General features: G+C 39.0%; 3 protein-coding genes across 3 annotated transcripts; 1 reads left to right on the forward strand and 2 right to left on the reverse strand.

Annotated features, from left to right (window-relative positions):
• Nucleotides 1-9,165: 9,165 nt before the first annotated feature.
• LOC138209239 (ecto-ADP-ribosyltransferase 4-like) lies at nt 9,166-11,470 on the reverse strand. The gene is made up of 3 exons (XM_069167684.1): nt 11,456-11,470; nt 11,117-11,211; nt 9,166-10,121 (listed from the first exon to the last, which is right to left on the reverse strand). The coding sequence occupies exons 2-3, from the start codon at nt 11,192-11,194 to the stop codon at nt 9,399-9,401; spliced, it is 801 nt and encodes a 266-aa protein (XP_069023785.1). The 5' UTR covers nt 11,195-11,211; nt 11,456-11,470; the 3' UTR covers nt 9,166-9,398.
• A 3,209-nt stretch (nt 11,471-14,679) lies between these two features.
• Nucleotides 14,680-18,637, reverse strand: tppp2 (tubulin polymerization-promoting protein family member 2). Its single transcript, XM_069167774.1, has 4 exons — nt 18,505-18,637; nt 16,819-17,010; nt 16,057-16,210; nt 14,680-15,579 (listed from the first exon to the last, which is right to left on the reverse strand). The coding sequence occupies exons 2-4, from the start codon at nt 17,007-17,009 to the stop codon at nt 15,385-15,387; spliced, it is 540 nt and encodes a 179-aa protein (XP_069023875.1). The 5' UTR covers nt 17,010; nt 18,505-18,637; the 3' UTR covers nt 14,680-15,384.
• Nucleotides 18,638-20,342: 1,705 nt separating this feature from the next.
• Nucleotides 20,343-25,182, forward strand: ftr84 (finTRIM family, member 84). The gene is made up of 7 exons (XM_069168339.1): nt 20,343-21,071; nt 21,353-21,448; nt 22,386-22,619; nt 23,065-23,221; nt 23,326-23,382; nt 23,473-23,526; nt 23,681-25,182. Exons 1-7 carry the CDS (start codon nt 20,499-20,501, stop codon nt 24,220-24,222), a joined length of 1,713 nt encoding a protein of 570 aa, XP_069024440.1. The 5' UTR covers nt 20,343-20,498; the 3' UTR covers nt 24,223-25,182.
• The last annotated feature ends 696 nt before the right edge of the window (nt 25,183-25,878 follow it).

Consider the following 25,878-nt stretch of genomic DNA (forward strand, 5'->3'; position numbering starts at 1 on the left):
AATTTTTTGACTCCTGAAATCCAGTGAGATTAATGACACTTTCAGTATCTATACCAGCCTGGCCAGTCAGTGAAGATTTTGTGAATACTAAAAGGTACCAAAGGGAATAGAGGAGGTTTATTGTTCTTTGAGTCCAATATTTATTTAAACAGAGTGCTCACACACTATTTTAGTAGCCAGGATTTCTAATTTTCAATATGTCACTTCCTGCTGACTGAGAACATGTCATACAGGGTCTATACCCAGCAGAGGAATTTAATATGGGTAACCAACACAATTCTACTGGGTCTCTATTAGTGCAGCAGTTTTTTGCTGAATCCCACATTTGGAAGTATAGCAGCCGGTATTTTTTAAATAAATCTCTCGTTGAGGCTTTAAACACACCTCAAATGTCATTTTCCAGCATCTACAAAGCTTTTACGTTTCAGCTACACATTGCATGTTTTTTTCAGAAGCCATCTGTTTCTAAAGTGATTGATTCCATGTCCAATTCATTTGCTCTGTCTGTCAGTCATCAGCTACGCTTTCTGTGGCCTGATTGTGGCATGTCCTAATGTCCATTTCCATCAGGTGCAAAGCCATATGCCTCTGTTTCCAATTGCTGTTCTATCAAGCCCTGCATGTCTGTTTAGAAAATAAAACACAAGTGTACACACACACACACACACACACACACACACACACACACACACACACACACACACACACACACACACACACACACACAGTATGCATGCTCAGTATCTTCATTATTATTTCTGGAAACGTCAGTGTGACTCCTGACTGCCTACCACTATTACCTCCAGAGAAGTTCATTTGAAGTACAGCAGGAAGTGGGAGTGATATCATGGCACTGGAGACTACTGCCGCTGCCAATGACACTCCTACCTGATAGTAAATGTAAGGGCAGAGAGACAATCAGATGAGAAACTAGAGTTACTGCCTTGTGGTTGTATGCTTCCCCAGTCAGTCAAGTTGTAGTTCAAATCCATGTTTGTCCAGATTCAAATAATATACAGTATGTAGTGAACACTTTGAAAAAACATTTGATGTGTTTACATCCTCTTAAGATCTCAACAATCACCACAGTTTCAATTTGGACCCCCAAGATTAGTGTAACACTTCATTAGTCCAAACATGAAATGGTCACATCGCCCCTCCTGTTCCTTAGTTATGGCATCAAGTTCACTATATTGGGACAAACATGGGGTAACATTGACCTTTGATCTTTAGCCACCACAATGTAATCAGTTTATCCTTGAGTTTAAGTGAAAATGTTTTGCTAAATTTCAAGAAATTCCCCAAAGTGGTCTCTATATTTTGTGATCATGATCCTGGTATAGATGGACAACAACCGGAAAACATAACGCCTGCAGCCATGGCTGTCGCTGGCACAGACATAAAAAGGGGGAAAGAGAGAGAGCAATAATCTGATGCAAATGTCCCACCCACATGGAACAAACCTTATCCAGGGGCCTTCAGGGGCTTGGATTGGGATGCACGTGTTTTAGCGGCCTTAAAAGTCAAGTACTTCAATTTAAAAAAAAAAAAAACTGATGCCCATCTTGTGACGCAGCAGGGTGACCAACGCAGACAGCAAGAACATTCTTGGTTACCTGGCAAAAATTAAACTTAGCTCAACTTGTGCTGCACCTCAGCACAACATTATCTGTCTAGCTGATGCAATGGCAAATCGAATTTGGATGAAACAACATTGCTGGCAGTTCTACCAACTGCTGTGTAGTGATGTTAGAATCTGATAAACCTTCAAACTCATAGATCCATCTTTTTCACAGGTTTTCTGGTATGTTAAGGCCGTCTCCTAGAGTCATCTTGTTTTGTTGTGTCTCCTGGGAAACTCCCATAATTTGCATTACTATCAAACCCAATCATAATACACAGATCCAAAAATGTATCTGACGGTACCAAAGTTGCCAGATCATCATTGAAATATGATATAAACATATAATAATCTACATAATACGTACAATTTCGACCTAAATGTTACTGCAACCGGGCAACCAACAACTCGGTTCAGACAGCTTGAAAATGGCTGACTGCTGGCAAGCATGGAGTCTGAATGGACTGCAATTCAGTCACCTTTTTATTCTCCTCCTGTTGTCTGACAACAGAAACAGCTAAATATGTAAATAAGAACAGCTTTATTTGGAATTCAGCTGTATTAAAATACAGTACATGTGAGCACAGAGAGTAAGAAGCAGCCAGATGTAAACGGCTGACGCGATAGTCAGAATGCATATACTGTGCGATACAACCCCCACGCCCTCCCCCCCAAAAAACATATTTTGAAATCCAAAATATTGGCAGGTATGACTATACGTTAAATGCATCCTGTGGAGAGAACATTTGAATTTGGGAGAAGGATGAAATAAAGATGAAATCAAAAAGGAAAGAGGGAAGAGCAGACAGGACAAAATAAAACAACACAAGAATGGAGAAGTGAGAAGCATGAGAGAGGAAGGAACAGTCTCTCTTCACCTGCCACAGCATCTGGGCCCTGTCAAAGCTGCTTGACTTAGTATTGCATGCATGCAAACACACACACTCACACACACACTCACACACACACAATCACGCACACACACTTATTTTCCAAATCTGTATGTGAAATAGAGGGAAACAACTCAGAACGATTTACACACACACACACACACAGTACACAATAGCATGCTGCCATGTATGATTAATGTCTGTTTCTGCAGCCTCTGTGACCCACTTGAAGGGGATACCTTCTATTGCATCTACTAGCACTAACTCATCAAAACATATCACCCAGCCACGTCCTCTCCTTCCTCTTTCGTCCCCTTTGTCTCCCACTTCTTTCCTTCCTTCCTCTCATTCCTCTCTTCTCAGAATGAATGACCTTTTTATAGTTTGTCTCTCCAGTTGTTGTTTTTTCATACCCATGTCTATCATTGCATTTCTACTGTGTTTGCTCACCGAAAGTCAGTCAAATTTTTCTTATTCTTCTTATTTATAGTTATGTGTAAAAGCAAGTCCCAATACATTGAAAGCCCTTTGCAAAAATGTCCATTCTCAATACATTAAAACATATTTTCTGTATAGAAAAGCCAATTCGGAATATATATAAACCTCCATATGCCAGTCCCTTTGTTTTTCCAATTTTTCTCTCTCTGTCCATCCTTTCTTTCATCCTTATTGCTATCAGTTGGGGACAATCCTCAAAAAGTACATTACAAATATCCATCTTCGTGCCTCTCAGATGGCGATATCTCTTTTGTATACATCTCCTCTGCTTTGTAACATGTTATCTTTTTATCCACCCAGCAGTGCATCTTTTCCCATTATCTCAATCCTTTCCCTGTCACCTTTGTCTTCCAAAATCCTTCACGAAATGATGTCCCTTCTATGGGCCTTTCCACTCATTTACCTCATAGCTCTCAGTCTCACTCAAGCATTGAGTCTGCCAAATATCTAATCAGTTATGTAATTATTTTCAGAAGGACAACGAGAGCACTGATCAGAAGGACTGACTTTAGCGAATGACACCATACTGACTTGTCAAAAAAATGTATTGACTTTGTATTTTCTGAGAGAAGTTGAGCTTTTATGAACAGAAACCTGCTGGAGCCAGAGTTTTTTTTAAAGCTAGCCCCCTAGTGGCACAATTTACAAATTGTGATTTAAGGAAGTTGTATGCTTGACAGAAGTTTGCCTCATCTTATAGACAATAATTAATTTTTGTATAGAATTATATAATTGTAACAATGATCAACATAACCCTCATCAAGGGTTTCAGAGGTCAAAACTTAACCATGCCTCCTTCATCGACAACCACACTCTGCCCTTGTACCACACCTACAGTCCAGTGTGCAGATATTGCAAAAAACAAGCCAACACCTTGTTTTTTAAGAACCAACTAGAATTGATGTCCTTGATTGCCAATAGGGTTGAGAATTTAAAAACAAAGAATGTTGCATAATTCCCTTCCAGGTATTCATCATCTATACCTTCTTATCTTCTGCAGGTTCACACATGGGGAGACTCTGCAGCTGAGTGATAGACGGAAGAAACCCTGAACGCAACACGTAAAAGAAAATACTTACTCTTTCTCACTTTCCTCCAATAATCACCAAGGGTCAGTTCACTGTAAATTATATTATTCAGTGTTGCACCACTTTCCCTCTTTGTCTGTAGTATAGTCTTCCACTTTCACCAGCAGTAAGTATTCAACTTTCAGTGTCCTCTCTGTCTTCTTCACGACCCCTCATCTTACACTCCTCTCTTCTCTCTCAGATTCCCCCGACGCTTCTCAGCTCCCCCTCACCATTCACACCTTTTGACTCTTCCTTCCTCCTTTTTTTTCTTCCTGTATTCTCCACTCTGTAGGCTTGCTGTAATACTTTCCAAGATAATTCTCTCTGTCTCTGCCAGAGCTTACAACAATCTTCCCTTCATGGCAGACCATGTTTCTTTCCCTATACTTTCTTTGTTTTTTCTGTTACCTCCTTCCCAAGCCCTATTCTTAACTTCATGGTCCTCCTTCTTCTTACGGCTTTTCCATCATTCCTTCTGCTCTTACCATCATCCTCTGTACATTGCCCCATATTTTACTCCTTGCCTGTTTTCTTACCACCAGAATTTCCATCATTTGATCATCTTTACCCTGTTCTATAGTTTCCTGATATCTTTTTTTTCCCTTCCTTTAAAATCATTTTCATTCTCTTACCTCCTAGATTTCTTGAACAATCTCTCAGTTCGTCACTTCCTCCTGCAGTTTCCCTCCCTCCACTCCCAAACTCATACTTTTTTAAATTTCACCTCATCACTTTCACCACCCAATTTATTCCCTCCCTCTTCCTTGTTGCACTTTTCCATCATCTCTCTCCATTCACCCTGCCCGTTCTTGCTCCCCCCCTTGCTTGCTTCACTCTTCTTTTTAGCTCAGTCACTCACATTTGAATTTCTCCTTTAAGTTTTTCTACTTTCCTCATCTCTGTCTTGCTGCTGTTTTCCTAAACACCCCCCTTTTCTCTCTAACTCACTCTGTCACTCACTACTCGAGCCAACTCAGTATCCTCTGCTCTGCATTTTCACTCTCCTCTCCCTTCCTCCCCGTCCATACAAATCCTCCCCTCTGTATTTCTTTGGCTGCATTCATTTCTTTTCTCTCAGTTGGGAATTCTGGAGTAATTCACTTAACACTACACCTTCCCTACCCACACGCATGCACACTCTTACCTCACTGTGTATGCTTCGTACACCGTTTATTCTCCACTGGGTCTATTCTCCAGTCTTCTACCTATTATGCAAAAGCCAGACCAAATACATCGTCTTCACCAATACACTGTATCTTCTCACAAGGTTTTTATTCCCTCTTGCTTCATTCTATAGTAACAGTCTCCATACCTGGCTCTGTCTGTCTTTCTCTCATTGCTGCTGTGCCTCAAGTTTCTGATACCTGTTAATTGCTCTCTTCACCTTCACCTGTCTTTTATCCCCTCGTCCTGCAAAACTAATCCTCACCGTACCCTTACTCATGTTTTTGCCTTTTATTAGCACTCATAGTATCTTGCATCTCCTCTTCCTCCCTCTGTTTTTTTGTGATTCTTTAATTCCTCCCTGATTAGCTCTCCACATCTCTCCAACACGACATGCCTTTCCGCCCTGTAACCCCTTGTTGCATCTGCTGAGAATTTAACTGAAAAAATATCAAAATGCAGCAGGGCTGAGACATAAACACAAAAAAAGAGTTTAGTGTTGAGAACATCTCGGGTAAGTAAAAAAATTGGAGGACAAATCATTGGGCAATGCTGCCATCTATTGGACTTTTGTTGAAACATTTTAAATGTTAACTGGCCTGTCTCACAAAGGAAGTTTTGGCTTGTCATAGTAGAAAAAGCGCAATAAGACAGAATCAAACTAATGATGGCTCAGTTCAGTTTAGCTGCTTCAGTATCAGGTTCCTTGTACATTCAATGATACTTGAATAGATCAATACCTTTCCTACAGGACTAAGCAAAATGTCAAGGCCTGTTAAAGTAGAAAGAGTAAAAGCAAGTTTAAGACCTGTTAAAATGGTAGTATCTTCCAATAAAAGTTGACTCTGTCATAGAACTGTATGACGTTCTATGACAAATTATGTTGCCACATAGTGGAGGACTCTAATAAATTAGAAATTAAAATATTGTCAAAGCCAAATATTACCAAATATAGTAAACATATGTATAACAATTACAGAACTATTTACTCTTAATTTCAGTTGTATCAGCAACTAGACTTCACACAGACTTCCCACGTGTTGTTAAAAACAGCCCTTGGTCAAACCACGACCGCATCACATTAACACTCATGCAGGCAGACTTTCCTCTTTCACTTTGCACTCTTTCACTATAATAGATATTTTAGCAGCTGTCACATCTATCATGTCCAAATCTAATATTCCTACTAAGTGCATCTGGTAGAATCCCTGATTTGTATTATTTTGACATCTGATTTTAAACACTGATGATCACAATTTAATTCATACAGTACATTTCTTTTCCTGTTTTGTCTGTTTTGTTTTGTACTGTTTACAGAACAACAACCTTACCCACACGGAATCAAATTCAACATGATTGCACAGGCAAAATAGCAAGTAATTTGCATTTGAGCAGTACATAGAGGCTGCAAAGCAATTTTATTCATACATGGACAGGTAGGATACCACATCTCAGATAACTGCCTGAAATTGATGAACAAAATCTACCAAATGAATGTAAGCCTAGTATTCAGCTTTCAAGGATTTTAGAAGGGCAGGTTCAGTACAAGTCTGTAATTTGTTAGCACACCTCTATTATGAGTAAGCTTTTTATGTCGAGATTTTGTTTAATTACGGTAACCTGAAAAGCCTGCGGAACATAGCTGCTCCTCTCAACCCAACTGGTCGAAGCAGATGGTGGCCTACCCCTAAACCCTGTTTTGTCCTCTTAAAAGGTAGCTTTTCCTTCCAGCTATTACTCCTGATGATCTTTGCTTTGAGCAAAAATAACGTTGCCAAAGTATGTGCATGGGCACAAGTCATATGTAAAACAGGTAGAGCAGGGATGGGGGGGTGTGAGTATTAGTTCTGGGACGCCAGGACTGTTGCTGAGACTTTCCGAGGTGTCGTGAGCCTAACTCAACTAAACACGGGTGAAGGGACATGACCACTTGATACCCCCAGTGATATAAACACACAATAAATAATCATATCATATGTTATAATAAATAAAATGTTTTAGTTAGAAATGTTAAATTCCAAATCAAATCAGAATTTTTCATATACCTACAAGGTGTTTTGAAATATCAACTATCCAGTCTATCGGAGGACAAAGTGTTGAGCAACTCTAAGATCAAAAGTTTTGACCAGACATGAAGTTGTCAGCAAGTTTTCAGAACTTGTATTTATACACTGTCACGTCCCAGACAAGACCCCAAATCTGCACGTATGCACACACACACACACACACACACACACACACACACACACACACACACACACACACACACACACACACACACACACACACACACATACACGTTAATCTGCATGTTACAAAGAGATTTTCTCAAAAGCTTGTGAGTGTGCATTACATTGTGGGTTTTGACTTTAGTATGCTGCATCCTGTCAAGGGAAATAAGGTTTGACTTCGCACTAGAAGAATGACACATTTGGTTTGTCAAGGTGTGACTGCTCAGAAAGATGACTTAATAACCAATAAATAACGAACTGAAGGTCCTTCTATCAATACAGTTTGCAACTGCAGGCTGTTTATATGCCAGGTCAATCAAACCAATCTAGTCAGAACCAAACAGCTTGTAAACTATGGTAGTATGAATGCCAATTAGCAGTCTGTTAAATCCTAAACAAAGGAGGCAGACAGAACCAGTCGCTAACTAGTTAATTAACATTGTGGATTAATTGAGCTGCTGAGGAATAAGACACATAGCAAAGAGAGTGCAAAAAAAAGGAGAGAATATTGCACTTCAATTCATCTTCCAACAGAAATTCAGGGCAAGTTTGACAAGTTTATCACATTTCAATTTGGAGCTATTTTTGAGTGTCCTGGAAAGCAGTTAATGTGGCTGTACATGTCTGTAAATAATGACATGATGTCCCATCTTTATATCAGTTCAGCCTAAATTTAACAGATGACAAAATAACAATGATTACTCTGCAAAATTTCAAATATAATCATTTTTATTTGTATTCCTTGATTATGTGTCATGATGACACAAAAGCTCGGACACTGTGTTCTCTTCTTTGTTTAACAATTAATAATTCATAATTATCCAGCCATCCTACTTCACCTTTGTTTTCTGATCCCACTTCTATGTTGTTTTATTCCTTTTCTTATTAAATATAGAATTGTTGTGGATAATTCTGAACAACAAAACAAACAAAAATGAAATGAATTGCATCAATCTACTATACTAATTTACAAAAACTAAACTGTGAGGTGTAATTTAGTTACAATAATTGTGAAGTAGCACACATGAAGCGCATGGGTTCAGAACGTCAACTATGACATCTATGAGCTTTGTGAAGTTTATAATGCATACATTTTGCTCATACTTGTTTATTTGTCTTGGTTGAGATCATATTTAACATGGCTTCCTCTTCCCAGTTGTCTCTGTACGTCAGGCTGAGACTGGAGCTTGCTTTGAAAACATGAACATATTATAGCCTCCTTTGTTTAGGATTTAACAGACTGCTAATTGGCATTCATATTACCATGGATTACAAGCTGTTTGGTTCTGACTAGATTGGTTTGACTGATCTGTCATATAAACAGCCTGCAGTTGCAAATTGTATTGATAAAAGGACCTTCAGTTTGTTATTTGTTGGTTAGTGAGTCATCTTTCTGAGCAGTCACACCTTGACAAACCAAACTACAAGCTTGTGAGAAAAGCACTTTGTAACACATTAACGTGTGTGTGTGTGTGTGTGTGTGTGTGTGTGTGTGTGTGTGTGTGTGTGTGTGTGTGTGTGTGTGTGTGTGTGTGTGTGTGTGTGTGTGTGTGTGTGTGTGTGCATACGTGCAAATAAATTAGGACACAATATCCATCTCAACCAAATTTTGGGGTTTTGTTATATGTAGATTATTTATTGCTACTCACTAAAAAAATAAATATAATACATATATGTTTTGCTGCTTCAAACATTTATTGTTTACATTCAGAAAATGTATAACACAATTATTTGGTTCATATAGGAATGCTGGCAATTGCAAAAACGCATCAAAGATCCTTTTAGGATTGGTTGACCATGTTGTTGTTCAACATGTTGGTACCGAAGCCTGCAAAAGCTACACTATGCATAGGGAATTTGCTGAACAATGCTAAATTCACAATTTAGTTGTCACTTTGGTCCACCAGTTCCACTAATATACTATTTAATTTTCAAGTTGGCAGTTTAGAATGCTGATGTATCCGACACTGTGCAGGACATAAACGACCTCACAGTCATTCTGAGTATCTTCACCCTTTTTCGTTATCTGGAATGTTTCATAGGGGGGGATGAGGACCTCTTGCTCTCTATCTTTAAGGTGTGGGTATTTTTTCAAGAAAGCTCCATAACAGGTTGTAATTTTAAAGCAGGTCTTTGTACCAAAGTGATTCAGATTTGAAAGTTTGGAGGTGGATGTGAAGGAACCGAATCGAATTAATTGGTCAACTTCCCCCTTAAACACATCATTGGTTCTTCGGTAAGTATTGTGACAGCCTGCTTTATTTTGGAGGATCTGTATGGCAGATGTCAGCCAGAAATGTAATGAATGGTATTGAAAGGTGGTGTCATAGACATTTTTATTGGTTCTGACTGCAATATTGAACCGTTTATACAACTCTTTATAACCAGATGTATAAACACAGATTGCCTGCAGATGATCCATGGTCAAAGCTGCATCTTCTCTAGTTTCATATTTCCCGGATGCACATTTTTTTGCCTTTTGCCAAACAACTCGAAATACTCCCTCCAATTCTTTTTTAAAATATTTGTTCTCGACCATTATTGCCATCTTTGCATTGCAGTTGGAGTACATGTCATCCACAGCACCCATTTCCATGCTCAGTGGAATAGCCTGGTTGACATCTTGTAAAGTGAAATTAGAACTGATCTGGAGGGAGAAGAAGGACAAACTGAGATGAAATTTTATGAACTACATGCAGTTTTAACCATTGTGCACTTCATCATTTATTTGAGTAAAAATAACAACTCAAAAAATACTAAGATAAATTAAATAAAATTCCAATATTTAAGTTTGACTTGAGTAGTATGTAAAATGTTCTTACAGTATCATAAGTAGAAGTATCTATTAAGCAGAATGGCCCCTGTTACATTTGCTTGAACATTAGTATCAAAGTATTATAATGTTATCAGTTAATTGTAGTTTGTCACAATTGTTTTATGTGTAACGTGTTGATCAAAAAAGTAAACTCTCAGATAAATGTATTTGGGTATTTATTGAATAAATGTACTTTTTTTGAACTTATATGTACTGTTCAATTTGCCTCACATAACTGGTGAGATAACTTAGGCCTGGAACACACTGGCTGCCTGACATGTGCATTACCTCTCACACACTTCTAGCTGCGGCTTGGTTGTGTGTGTGTATCCACGCCGGCTACCTCTCACCCAGCCTATCAACTGCAGTGCTGAAGCTGCAGCTCCTACCATTGAATCAACACGTTTCTCTTTGAAAAATGGCCATCAGTATAGTGTTTTTGGGGTGCGACAAGTGATGACTTGTAACCAAAAAGCAGGCCCGTGTTTTTTGTTTTCCCTCATACAGTGCGAACCACAGGCACAACGGCATTCACACAGAGACAGGGGAGTGATACTGAGAGAGAAGGGAGAGGGCTGCAGGGAAAACATCGCTCCCCACCTGGTATTATATCATGATATAATTAGGGCCTACACTGGGTTTTCGCACACGCGATACGTCAGACACAGCTGAGACGCTCGTGTCAGCAGGCAGTGTGGCTGCTCCAATTCTGTTAATATGGATGCTGAAATTAAATGACGCCACGCAGTAACGGGTAACGTACACGCCACACAGGAGGTGTGTGCCAGGCCTTATCGTGCCTCATCAGGGTTGAATGGCCCACTCACCTTCTTGGAGCCTGCAGGGAGCATCCAGCAAAGGAGCAGCCAAAGTGGAGCAAAACGCAGTGTGTTACTCTTCATCATTACAGCTAGGCAAACAGCTTCAGAACACACACACACACACGCACACACACACACACACACACACACACACACACACACACACACACACACACACACACACATACGACATGAACAAAAGATATTTTACATTAGTAATTATCTGTACAACAGATTTAAGAAAAAAAACAATAATAAATAATCATATCATATGTTATAATAAATAAAACGTTTTAGTTAGAAATGTTAAATTCCAAATTAAATCAGAATTTTTCATATACTTACAAGGTGTTTTGAAATATCAACTATCCAGTCTATTGGAGGACAAAGTGTTGAGCAACTCTAAGATCAAAAGTTTTGACCAGACATGAAGTTGTCAGCAAGTTTTCAGAACTTGTATTTATACACTGTCACGTCCCAGACAGGACCCCCAAATCTGCACGTATGCCAACACACACACACACACACACACACACACACACACACACACACACACACACACACACACACACACACACACACACACACACACACACACACACACACACACACACACACACACACACACACGTTAATCTGCATGTTACAAAGAGATTTTCTCAAAAGCTTGTGAGTGTGCATTACATTGTGGGTTTTGACTTTAGTATGCTGCATCCTGTCAAGGGAAATAAGGTTTGACTTCGCACTAGAAGAATGACACATTTGGTTTGTCAAGGTGTGACTGCTCAGAAAGATGACTCACTAACCAACAAATAACGAACTGAAGGTCCTTCTATCAATAAAGTTTGCAACTGCAGGCTGTTTATATGCCAAACCACAACCGCATCACATTAACACTCATGCAGGCAGACTTTCCTCTTTCACTTTGCACTCTTTCACTATAATAGATATTTTAGCAGCTGTCACATCTATCATGTCCAAATCTAATATTCCTACTAAGTGCATCTGGTAGAATCCCTGATTTGTATTATTTTGACATCTGATTTTAAACACTGATGATCACAATTTAATTCATACAGTACATTTCTTTTCCTGTTTTGTCTGTTTTGTTTTGTACTGTTTACAGAACAACAACCTTACCCACACGGAATCAAATTCAACATGATTGCACAGGCAAAATAGCAAATAATTTGCATTTGAGCAGTACATAGAGGCTGCAAAGCAATTTTATTCATACATGGACAGGTAGGATACCACATCTCAGATAACTACCTGAAATTGATGAACAAAATCTACCATATGAATGTAAGCCTAGTATTCAGCTTTCAAGGATTTTAGAAGGGCAGGTTCGGTACAAGTCTGTAATTTGTTAGCACACCTCTATTATGAGTAAGCTTTTTATGTCGAGATTTTGTTTAATTACGGTAACCTGAAAAGCCTGCGGAACATAGCTGCTCCTCTCAAACCAACTGGTCGAAGCAGATGGTGGCCTACCCCTAAACCCTGTTTTGTCCTCTTAAAAGGTAGCTTTTCCTTCCAGCTATTACTCCTGATGATCTTTGCTTTGAGCAAAAATAACGTTGCCAAAGTATGTGCATGGGCACAAGTCATATGTAAAACAGGTAGAGCAGGGATGGGGGGGTGTGAGTATTAGTTCTGGGACGCCAGGACTGTTGCTGAGACTTTCCGAGGTGTCGTGAGCCTAACTCAACTAAACACGGGTGAAGGAACATGACCACTTGATACCCCCAGTGATATAAACACACAATAAATAATCATATCATATGTTATAATAAATAAAACGTTTTAGTTAGAAATGTTAAATTCCAAATCAAATCAGAATTTTTCATATACTTACAAGGTGTTTTGAAATATCAACTATCCAGTCTATCGGAGGACAAAGTGTTGAGCAACTCTAAGATCAAAAGTTTTGACCAGACATGAAGTTGTCAGCAAGTTTTCAGAACTTGTATTTATACACTGTCACGTCCCAGACAGGACCCCAAATCTGCACATATGCACACACACACACACACACACACACACACACACACACACACACACACACACACACACATACACGTTAATCTGCATGTTACAAAGAGATTTTCTCAAAAGCTTGTGAGTGTGCGTTACATTGTGGGTTTTGACTTTAGTATGCTGCATCCTGTCAAGGGAAATAAGGTTTGACTTCGCACTAGAAGAATGACACATTTGGTTTGTCAAGGTGTGACTGCTCAGAAAGATGACTTAATAACCAATAAATAACGAACTGAAGGTCCTTCTATCAATACAGTTTGCAACTGCAGGCTGTTTATATGCCAGGTCAATCAAACCAATCTAGTCAGAACCAAACAGCTTGTAAACTATGGTAGTATGAATGCCAATTAGCAGTCTGTTAAATCCTAAACAAAGGAGGCAGACAGAACCAGTCGCTAACTAGTTAATTAACATTGTGGATTAATTGAGCTGCTGAGGAATAAGACACATAGCAAAGAGAGTGCAAAAAAAAGGAGAGAATATTGCACTTCAATTCATCTTCCAACAGAAATTCAGGGCAAGTTTGACAAGTTTATCACATTTCAATTTGGAGCTATTTTTGAGTGTCCTGGAAAGCAGTTAATGTGGCTGTACATGTCTGTAAATAATGACATGATGTCCCATCTTTATATCAGTTCAGCCTAAATTTAACAGATGACAAAATAACAATGATTACTCTGCAAAATTTCAAATATAATCATTTTTATTTGTATTCCTTGATTATGTGTTATGTTCCCTGGAATAATGAGTGGAACATGACAGTTCAAAGATTATAGGTTCTGTATTATGAAATTCAATACCAAAAAAACCCAGGCGATAATTATCGATTCAGGCCTCAAGTGTCACATATAGAAGAGAAGAGCTATCTTTAAACATATGAACCCCATGATAAGCACTGTAAAACGGTTTCTCTGAATCCTCCATAAATGGCAAGAGTATCACATTACAAGGAAGGTCCAGGTTGGATGGATGAGTGTATGCTGAGTGTTTATTGTCCTACAAGGATTCTTTATGTTGTGAAACTGTATCCAAGCTATTTCTGAAAATCCTCCAGGCTCATGTGAGGGTTATTTTATGTCAGACGAGCCTTTATTATTCACTGAGGAAATATACTTGAGAAATTTTTATTTTTCAGTTCTGTTACAGCTTTTCTTGTGTTTAACAGCCTGAAATATCATCTCATACAGTAAAATATGTGACAGGGTCCAAACTGCTGACAGTTGAAACAGTATCTTCTTAAAGTATTCAATGTTATTGGTAGCAAGGCTTCACAACAGTATAATGTGAATTATGACGCAAAGATTAAACCATATATTTAGTGAGATACCATGAAGTGCTGTTAAAACTAAAGCTATTGTATAATTGTTTCTTTGACAAGATAGTATTGACATATGTAATACATATTAAACATAAATGTATATACATAAATATTTCCCTAAATACCATGTGTTCATATTTTCCTCTGTTATGATGTTTTATTGGAGCATTTCACAACCCAAACAATCATATAAAACATACAAATATTGCCCTTTTGATACATTATTGATGTTTATTTAGATTTTTACATTCACTTTTCTTTAAATGCATTTTCATTCAGTGAGAAAATGAACATTCTTTATTCGTTGAGCCGATGACGAAAACCAAACAACATGAAATGAGATATAATATAAGCATTAAGAATCACAGCATGATGACAAAGAACGAAATAAGAAGAGACTTTGTGAGATTATTCTTTACATTTAAGCTTCATTAGTGGAGTCCAACACTGTTCTTCACTGTTTGTTACATTTTATACCATAATTTACTGAAAAGAAATCATTAACTAAAATAATATAAATTATATAAATTCCATGACAAGAATAATAATGGGCAGTGATTGGTCATGTAGTAAAATGCATTTAAATGTAAAGTGACAAGAGGGTGAATTAGTAGTTACTGGGTCATTTCTTGAAACCAGCTACATCATCTGTTGCATCAAGGTCGCTGAGCATTGTAGCATATTTATATTACAGCATTTACACTCGCGGCTATATCTACGGTAAGGCACAATGTTAGTGCATATAGTGCAAAGCAGTTAGCAAGTAGTTTTGTCTTTTGGTCTGTGTAAAACAACAGTAAATATACAGAACACTATTAATTGTACATGCTATTCGCCATTATATTGTCTTCAAAAATGAAGTAGCCATAACATTTTTTTAATACCCCAAATTCAGATTATTGGTGAAACAAAGTTTTCATGATTTTTCATTTACTTTTTCATCATAAGTGCCGCTGCCCTTGTAAGATGACACGTAACCACTGGTGTCTGGCGTGTCCTCACGGCCGGCCTTTCCTTTTCCTTTGCCGGACTCGTCAAACCGTCCCTTGTGTGAACCAGTGTACTTGGTGGTATCGGTAAGTCGGTCCACTGCTGCTGCCTTTGCCGCTTTCTAACAGCAATGAAAGGTCAAATGTATGCATAATAAAATTGAATATAGCAAACAGGCTGTACTTTCACTCCTCATACACACACATACATAAAAACGCACATGTTTTATGTCTGCTGCCTCTTACTTTATCCCTCTAAAAGGACTGATGGCTGTAGAGGAATATCTGTTTCTCTGTTTCTATTCTCAAGAATAACATTTTGTTATTGAATCTCAGTCAAACAGAGATTGAAATCCCTCCAGGTTCTTACCCCAACCCTAATACACCACAAACATATTGAATCTTATAAAATTAGGTATTTTGTTATCTATTGTAAATTGTTAAATGTATGGTTTAGTCTACAACTATAAAATGTACAATTCTAGGTCAATCAAAACACTACGACAGTTAACTTTGGATTGATACGTAAGTGCAGTTTTTAGATGTTGCCGGCCTGAAGGCAGTAAAGACTGAAGATGTGGTTCTAAATAAGTACTCACAGTGACTCCGACGTTGGTAGGCTCCTTCCCAACAACGAGACCATAGAGCTGCTGAAGTGCCTCCTCTTTGCTCTTGCCTTTAAAACGTTTGGGAGCCAACTCAGTCAGGGCCTGGTGGAACTGCTCAAATGTGATGACACGAGCTGACTTCACCCTGAAGAAACACAGTATGGTCAACTGTTTTTTGAGGAAAGTAACATTAAAGTTCAGATCATATTTGCATATTAATATATTGCCAATGGGCAGGCAAAAAGAGGAAGCTACTTACTATACAATGGACTTATTATGCCCTATATTCATATTAAAAAAGCAAGCGCCACAAACTAGAGTTGGTGGTACATATTTTTAAATGTCAGCTGAGGCTAGAGACATTAGATTTTTGGTTTGTCCTTTTGTCCATCCCAGGGTTGTGAGCACAATATCTCAAGAACAACTTGTAGGATTTTTTTCAAATTTGGCCCAAACACTTTCTTGGTCCCCAGGATGAAATGATTGTATTTTGGGGCTCAAAGGTGAACGTGATATCTCAGGGATGCCTCATTGGAATTTCTTCAAATTTGGCGCAAACATTCAGTTGGATTAAAAAATGAATTGCTTGGATTTTGATGGTCAACGCTCACTGTGACGTCACGTCACGTTTTGAATGCAACATTTTGAGAGAAATGGCTTGACTCTGGACAAACATGGATTTTAAAGTACATTTTGAATGGAGGCATTATGAAGGTTTCAAATGTGGAAGGAGGAGCCCGGATGAACTCTTACTTGACTTTGCTGAAAACTATGTCGACATCTGTGGTTGTGACGTTCTTGCCATCGATGACATGGCAGTCTTTGCAGAGCTTAGCAAAGTTTTTGCCATTCATCTCCTTCCCCGTGGCCTTGGTGTCCCCATGGACTGCAAACTTCTGGAAGGAGTTCTCCACCTCTGCTACAGACACTGAGCCCTCGGCCATGCTAACAAATTCACACCCAGTTTAGTTGGTTAGTTCAAAATATAATGTTGTAAAGAAGTGTTAAAAATAGGTTATGTTCCTGTCGGAAATGATAATCAACCAGCGTGAAGCTGCTACACATATGCTGTAAGTGTCATGGATAAATATGGTCTACGTCTAAACCTTAAAATAGCCCTCAAATAGTGCTGGCAAAATGTCTTAGAGGGTGAATTTTGATTTACTTTACATTCTTGTGAGGACATCGGTTTTAATTTAAAGAATGTACTCTCAAATTCATAATGATTCTATTAGCTGATTGACCGCTGGTCTGCCAAGAGCAGGCTGCAATGTTGGGCAATCTAATTTTCTTTCTCCCTTTCACTCTCACACACACACACACACACACACACACACACACACACACACACACACACACACACACAAACACACTGAAATGAACACTTTTTCATCCATCATGATGTTAGTGTTGCTGAAGCTGCTCTCAAGCCAATTTAATTCAATCAACTCAATTTCCAAATGGCTGTTCTGCTCTTCAGTCTACAGAGAGTTATAAAACATGTTTCTTCTCTTCCTCTTCTTCTCCTCTACTCAGTGTCTCTCTCTCTCTCTCTCTCTCTCACACACACACACACACACACACACACACACACACACACATGCATGAGGGCATTAATTGGCATAATGCATTCCCTAGCCCCCCCACCCTAAGCCAAACCTTTATTCTTAATGTAACCTAAACCTAAATCTAACCTCAACCCTAAAACCAAGTTTTAAACATTAAACAGCCCCTTGGAGGGATGTGAGGACCGGCCAAAATGTCCATAAGATATCAAAATGTCCTCACATCAGTGGTGTAAAACTCAAACTGGCCGTCATAAAGATGGTTGTACAAATACACACAAACATAAACATAGACTTATCCATCACTTACACCAAGGCTGCATAATAAACAGTGACTTAAAACCAGACTTATAACTGTGTTAAAACAGAAACAATTTGCTGTAAGGACAACAGTTATTCCAAAACAATTGTACTTCATTGATGATAGAAGTCAGTTTACTAATGCACTTTTTATGCGCTCTGAAGTTACAGGTTGCATAATTACGAGAAAAAAATCTCTCATAATTACAAGATCCGGATACATTTTGTTTTCGCGCATGAATGCAATGCGCTTCTGTATAACGGTGGTATAATAAACACCATAAAAACAAATAGCTTATAAAAGCTTGTACTTAATCAACAATGTAAAATAAATGTTGCATGGCTACATTTTATTTTGAGAAAATGCATCTCTTTCTAAATCTATTGTTGTTTGTAAGAACAAACACCATATAAATAATACAGATCAGTAAGCAGAGCATGAACTAAGATGCGTGGCATCTGTTAAATATCTAGCGCCGAGGTTTTTTTCTGCTGTTAAGACTATTTCCACCCATCATTACTGCATTACTGGAGGCATCAGTGATGCTACAATTCCTCAAAACGTAAGCTGTACCTGATGTCGTAAAAAGGAGGATCCTGCGTTGATATTAAGGAAACCCCTGCAGCCGCTTGATCTCTTCTTCCTCTATCTTCTTCTTTGTCTTCTCCTCCTTCCTGCCACTCCCAGGCTTTCTCACGATGATGACAGAGAAGGAGAGATACAGAGAGGGAAGAGGAGAGAGGGGAGGGGAAGGAAGGAGGGAGCGAGTACCAACCAGTACAGTCTATGACATCATCTGCACTCAGCCTCACTAGTGTCTATTCAGTCTCATTAGCTCCCTGTCTCTCTGTGCAGACTATGGAAGGATTTATCTTGTTCTGTTCTGTCAGAAGAATTTTTTGTTCTGTATCTTCTTGTTTTCGGGGTAAATGCTACATGAAGAAAGATTAGCATGTACTCGTTTCTCCCCATTTGTTGTTCTCACCCTTTTCCCCTCTGTGAAACATTAAACCCAATTCCAGCTTTCTGCCATGTCCTTCATCCATCTCTCATTCAGCCTCTTGCTTTGTCTGTGTTACTGTCATTGTCACAAGAGCTCTCTTGTTTGGGCAAAGATGAGAGTGGCCCTTCATAGAACAAAGAGCACTGACAACATAAAGCTGACACATTACAGAGTGAATCAGCCTGTCTCACAGCTTCACATCAATCAACGTGATTATCGATCCCAAACTCACTCTGCTGCATGACAATGAGCCTGAACATCGAAAAAACTATCTTTAGCAACAAGACGAACAAGGAGTTGTGCAATAGATGGTATGGCCCCGACCGATCGATGATTTCAATGTCATGAAGTCCCTCAGGTATTACATGAAGAGACAGCATGAATTCTGGATATAACTTAAGCGGTTGAGCATTACATGGAAATTGGGTAGTCTTGTGCTTTCTTACTGCCGGGTTCACAAAATGATTCATGAAGTTGTTATAGTAAAAGTATCAGAACATTTTTAAGCGCTAACGTGTACAAATTCTTTCTTTTAAATGTATTGTTTGTAAATAACAGGTTGTGCTTTCAAGCGAAGCTAATTTTTTTTTTTTTTTTTTTCTTGCAGTGTCTTTTAAGTGCCAAAAAAGTGCTCTCATGTGGGAACCCACATGTTCTATATTTTGTGCACAGGACAAACAGACCAAGTTGTTTTGACATCAGGCACCATCATGAAACTTGTTGGTCAGTCAAACAAAAAGATGAAGGGTGTGAAGGACTTTGACTTTCACCTTCTAAATACTATCGAGCGCAGTCAGTGCTCGACACAGTAAATATTGGTTGAAGGGAAATAATAATAATGTAAAAACATCAGGAGGCAGTGGAACTGTTCTCTAATCACAAAACTGCCTCTAAGTCATGTGCTTTTTAAATTGCCAAACAGCTTTGTGTTGACATTATGTCATGGGGAAATTTGGTTTGTAAAAATGTTAAATACAGAGAGCAGAATCATTCAACTCACTGTGAAATACCAACACCATTTTTTTGTTTACAATGTTGATTATTATTTCCTCACATAAGAAATTAGATTCTTTGATATTTTTGAATTTCCAAACCTTAAATTAATTATGTAATAGTTGAAAAAAAAAAAAGATGTTAGCTTTTTCAAGGTCCATTCATGCTTTGGCTGGCCAACAGTAGTTTTTGTTTTGCTGACAACTTGACCTTACTGTTTGAGTTTAACTGAAATTCCTGCCTGTCAAGCAAATTCCATCACAGTTGCACACCTCAGTACTTTCACTCAGATGCTGGAAAAGGGGTTGTGTGGGAAAACATTACCTGTCTGTTTATAGTATAAACAAAGCCTTCCCTTTAAATGTCAGCAGAAAACAGAATTGTCTGGTTAGAAAAGGAGTGGTAGGATCACAGGAGACTATATGGACTCTTTCTGGATCTCATCCTACTTGCAGGACAAGACTGACCATCGTTCGGTGGACTTATTAATATGAACAATTTGGGAATTCACATGCGACAAACTGACAGTAAACTATTCTGATCATTTTCCCAATTTAATTCTTAAAACATCATGGCTGAGTCTGGTTTCCCTTTACCACCAGATGCTTACTGTCCACTCTGTGCGGACACCCTGAGAGACCCAGTCACCATTCCCTGTGGTGACACGTACTGCCTGGAGTGCATCAAGATCTACTGGGATCAACTTGACCACACGGGTGTATACAGCTGCCCGCAGTGCCGTGCAACCTTCACTCCACGGCCTGTCCTGAGACGAAACCTGCCCGATGTGCACGATGAGCCACGCCAACATCTTCCGGAACTCACTCCTTTCCCCTACATGCACCGGGAATCCTTCTGCGATTTCTGTGTTGGCCGTCGCAACAGGGCTGTCAAGTCATGCCTCATGTGCCTGGCTTACTACTGTGAAACGCACGTCAAGCCTCATTATGAGTCGTCTACCTTCAAGAGGCATAAGTTAGTGGATGAAACGGGCCACCTGGACAGGAAGATCTGCCCCCAGCATGAGAAAGGCCTGGAGCTGTTCTGTCGCTCCGATCAGATGTGCATCTGCGTGCTGTGTACTGTCAGAGAGCATCGAACCCACAACATTACTTCAGCAGAAGAAGAGCGCATCGAAAAACAAGTGAGGTTTAATAGTTCTAGTCAATCTGTCTGGGTCTGAGTGACATATTTGCCTTATTTATTTGCCTCTTTTTTTGTTGTATAGGACGAATGAAGGCAATTTAAACTTACATGAACCTTTCAAAACGGTTTCATCTGTGAATTTAATATCAGTTTTTTATGAGTTTCAAATATTGTTTTTTGTTTCTCAGACAGAAGATGAATGAAAACTGACTGTGGAAAAACTTTGATTTACAAAATCCTTCATTTTTGTTTTCATGTTTGTTTTTTTTATTCTATCAGAAAGTCCTAGTGGTCACACAGTCTGAAGTCCAGCACATCATTCAAGAGAGGATGAAGGAGCTGCAGGATCTCAAGCATAATGTGGATGTTCTAAAAGTAAGATCAGACATAGCCTAAGCAAACGCATTGCAGAATCTATTGGCAATGGGAGAAGATTTTGGAACTCCAAATGTAGTATATAGTATTGATCAATCATGTTTGAGTGGGCTTTGGTTGCATGATGCAGGTAAACAGTCAGTGTGAAGAGCAAAAGAGGTGGAATGCATTGGCTGATAGGCAATCTCTGAACCCATTGACAATCATATAATGACAATTCAGCTTTTTATTAGATTTTAGTGGTTTTACACTTAGTGTAAACTGGCAACATGTGAAAACAATCTTGTCGTGGACGTTGTTTTTCAAATCCAACTTCGTCCTCAAATCTCAAGTTGCTAATCGGACTGTATGACTGGCACACAGAAGAGGAGGCCCTGGGCTTGGGTATGAAAAATATTGGCTGATTAAGTAACCCTCGCTCTGTGGGATACAATCTGAGATGTGAGCTATTTTACAAAAATGGTCACTTTAATTAGCCTGTCTCCACCAGAATATTGCTCACCACTTCAGTTTTCCACTGTGATTAAAGTCTGGACACGCTGCTCATAGTAACGTCCACTCAAGTTCTCTGGAGAGCGGATCAATCAGCAACCAGTGTCGGTGGTTACTGTAAGTGAGATGATATTGAAGTTGATTTTTTTTTTCGAGAGAGAGAGGCAGTTGCAACGGTGGCAGTGTTTCGGCTGGTTTCAGCACATACTGATTTGTTAAAGCTGTTTCAATAGTTTCAAAATTAACCAGAGGTCTACGCCCAGTACACTGTAATCAAGCGTACCCAGACCCATATTTTGGTAATATTTGGGTAACACCAGGCTTCACTTTAATGCCTCTATGAGTAGAATTTCGAAATATTCTAAAATGGTTCAATCCAGTGGTGATATCAAGTATAGCTTTCATCGTATAGAAAAACTCCTGACAAACTGACTTTACTTTTCAGAGTGGCGCCCAACGAGCACAGGCAGAAAGCGATAAGACCTTTCATGAAATGCTGCAGGCGGTGGAGCGCTGGAAGGCTGAAATCAATCAGATGATAATGGCCAATGTGCAGTCAGCGATGTCGCAGGCCGACGGCTACGTAGAGCGTCTGGAGCACGAGATACTGGAGCTACAGCGCCGAGACGCAGAACTACGGCAGATCCTCGAAACAGAGGACAACATTCACTTCCTGCAGGTGCTGGAAGATTTTACGGAGCTGTAATAATTAGCATTTGTGTCTGTTCTTTATCCAATATAACACAAGTAAAATACTAATGACTTGCCTTTACTTTTGATGTTATTATTTTTTATTTCGGCGAAAAAATAATAATACTGTATTGAATGTTAAAAAAAGCTTTTTATGTTAAGCTTTCCCTCGTTCTCGATCAATGTTTGTCAGCAGTTTTTCCTTCTATTATAACGACTGGCAGGCTGAGTATGAATTGTGGTTAAAAAATAGATAGCCACTGTACATACGCACTACTTGTGGGAATATTTTTTAACACTGACATCATTATGTGCTTTGTCAATATTACATATTAGTTGTAGAGCTGAATTAGTCAGATCGGTACTACTTCTTTTCCATTTTGAGTTTCTCTTGTGTATCTGGATGACAGCACCATTATTCCTTGTTCAAACAGAATTTTCCGACCCTGTGTGTTCCTCCTGAGGCCATGGTGCCAAAAGTGCTCATCAACCCTCAGTTCTCCTTCGGAGAGATGAGCAAAACTGCCATGGAGATGAAAGAGCATGTGGATGACATATGTAAAAAGGAATTGGGCAAAATATCCAAGACAGGTTTGTTCCAGCAGATCATATTCACAATAAATCTGTATTTTGTGAAACCCATAAAGTGAGCCACTAAAAGGCTTATAATGACTTATAATGTAATGTATTCACAGTGAGTGAAACTCCTGTGTACATACTTTTGCCAAGAAATGGAGACAAACGGCTCAAAGGTAAGTGTCTGTAAACTGAATATTTTAAAGAATTACACTATATACTGTAAATTTAACCACAACAATATCCATGTTTTCATATCCAAATAGTTCCTTCCAGGGTTGATTTTCAGGAGCCAAAAACCAGACCAGACTTCTTGAGATGTGAGTAAACTGTTTAAGGTTCCTTAGATAACAAGCTGTTGCAAGTGAAAATGGGAAATACAAAAATGAATGACCTTTTCTTTTTTGATCAATTAGATGCTCCACATATCAATGTAAATACTTAAGAAAGGCATGTTGTGGCTGTTTTACTCAGATTCCTGCAAGTTGTCCTTCGATCCGAACACGGTCTATAAAGAGCTGGTCCTGACAGATGGGAATCAGAGGATCACCCGGAAGAAAACAATCCAGTTCTATCCGGATCATCCAGACCGCTTTGATGGCTTCTCCCAAGTGCTGTGCAAGGAGCCTCTGACTGGTTTCAGGTTTTACTGGGAGGCTGAGTGGCACGGGGAGTTTTCAGTAGGGGTGGCCTACAAGAGCATCAGCCGCAAGGGCAAGAATTCACACAGCCTACTGGGCTACAACGAGAAGTCTTGGAGCCTTCTCTGCTCCGACTCGGGCTACTCTGTTTGGCACAACAAAGTAGACAGAGACCTTCCTAATGCTCCCAGGGCTACACGAATTGGAGTGTACCTGGACTATTCAGGAAACACCGTTGCCTTTTACTCAGTATCACAGAACATGGAGCTTATCCACAGATTCAAAGCTCAGTTCAGTGAGCCTTTGTTTGCAGGATTTGGTGTGGGCTCCTCTGTAACACTCTGCCAACTAAAGCAGAATCCAAGTCCTTATTAATTAAAAACCATGCAGGGAAATTATCCATCGTAAGGGGTGTAGAACTCACTCGTATATCTTTCATGTTTTTGTTTAGTACAGTACACAATGTAAAGGTCGTTTCAGCAGAATTTGCTTTTCTCCTCTTCAATGTGCAGCACATTTGACATATTACTCTACTTGGGAATATATATGACTCTTTAGCTTCTAAATGCTCCACTATGTTTCCCAGTTTGTCCTTCACTCTGTCTGTGTGCTGTTTGATAGTGAGCTAGGGATGTACAGTAGGACTGTTGACCTCTTTCACTGAAAGCAGCTCTTTGATGCAGCCAAAAATGTTGCTATGAGAGGGGTTAAAGGTCAGAGGTGGTTTGTTAGAGAAGCAGTATGGAAAAGTAAAGTAGTGGGCAGCCAAACAATGAGCTTAAATTGAACAGAGCTACAGTTTCCCGGGATAATTTTCATCTCATTTCACATCATCACACTGTTATTGTATTGTAATTTGTAGCAAGGTTACTATAAAAATAGCGATTTAAGCCACTTGAAAGATCAACATCTCTCTTATAGTCTCAAATATATTCACACATTAATTATTATGTGTACATTAATTTTTTTTTTAATGTTGAGTCAAATATACAGAACCAATCATTAAATGTATTTGTGTGTGTTTAAAATCCCTTTTTAAGGAGTGGCTTAACAACAGGATGAAAAGCAGTTTTTTGCTGCTCTCACTGGTTTAAACGTTTCAACCCTGTTTCACCTCTGACCTCACCCAACTACAGCCAGGCGTCCAGCTGAGTGTGGTCAGAACTGTCCTGTAACCACCCTACAATGACATCATTGGGAGCTGGACGACACCTGTACACTGCTGCAGCAAAGGGAGAATTTAAACCACAAGATTTTTAGAGGTGTTAAGTTATTTATCATCTCCAACTGTGCTTTAACAAATAAAGAACTTAATAAACATTACATTTATTTTCTGATCGAACCTTCTACATTTTATACCTTGAAGACATATTTTAGACATTTCAGAAATACACAAATATCTGCCCGTACAGACAATTCTTTTCCAGACAGTTACCTCACCCTACAAAGACAGAAAATAGGGAAAGCAAAATCTGTTATATCAAAGGACCAGATATTTACTGAGGAAATCATTTAAACAGGCAGTTTGGTAAAGTTCTGGCAGCTGTAACAACCCCCATTAGGGGCTGACACGTCTAATCAAAACTATATCAGAAGAGTCATAATTCTGTGCTGACTGAAATGTCTCTGATTTTCTTTCACCAAGGAATTCATCTTCCTTATCCAAAACACTGTCCATTTTCATATTTTGAAAATCTAAAATAAAATACCAGTTCATGATTAGGGCTTAGTTGTTTTTTTTAAGTCTTTTTAAAATTCTCACGACCTGCAAAACTGATTTTTCTTTTTTTTGTGTGTGTCATTGTTGTTTAATTAGAATTATACACTATGTATGATTCATCATTCCGACTGCATAGTATAACAATTCTTCAACCCGGAAGACCTGGCATGAGCCCTCCTCTACAGACGTGAGGCTACAGATGTAAATACTTAGTATAAACACGTGGAAAGGCCCCACAAGAGAAACATGTATACAAATGCACATGTTCCATGACCTTCAGCTGCATGAACAAGTTAACCTCCCCAACAAGT

Source organism: Embiotoca jacksoni, unplaced genomic scaffold (genome assembly GCF_022577435.1).
Source record: "Embiotoca jacksoni isolate LCO1_2020_lvr unplaced genomic scaffold, fEmbJac1.0.p SCAF_4, whole genome shotgun sequence".
NCBI lineage: Eukaryota > Metazoa > Chordata > Actinopteri > Embiotocidae > Embiotoca > Embiotoca jacksoni.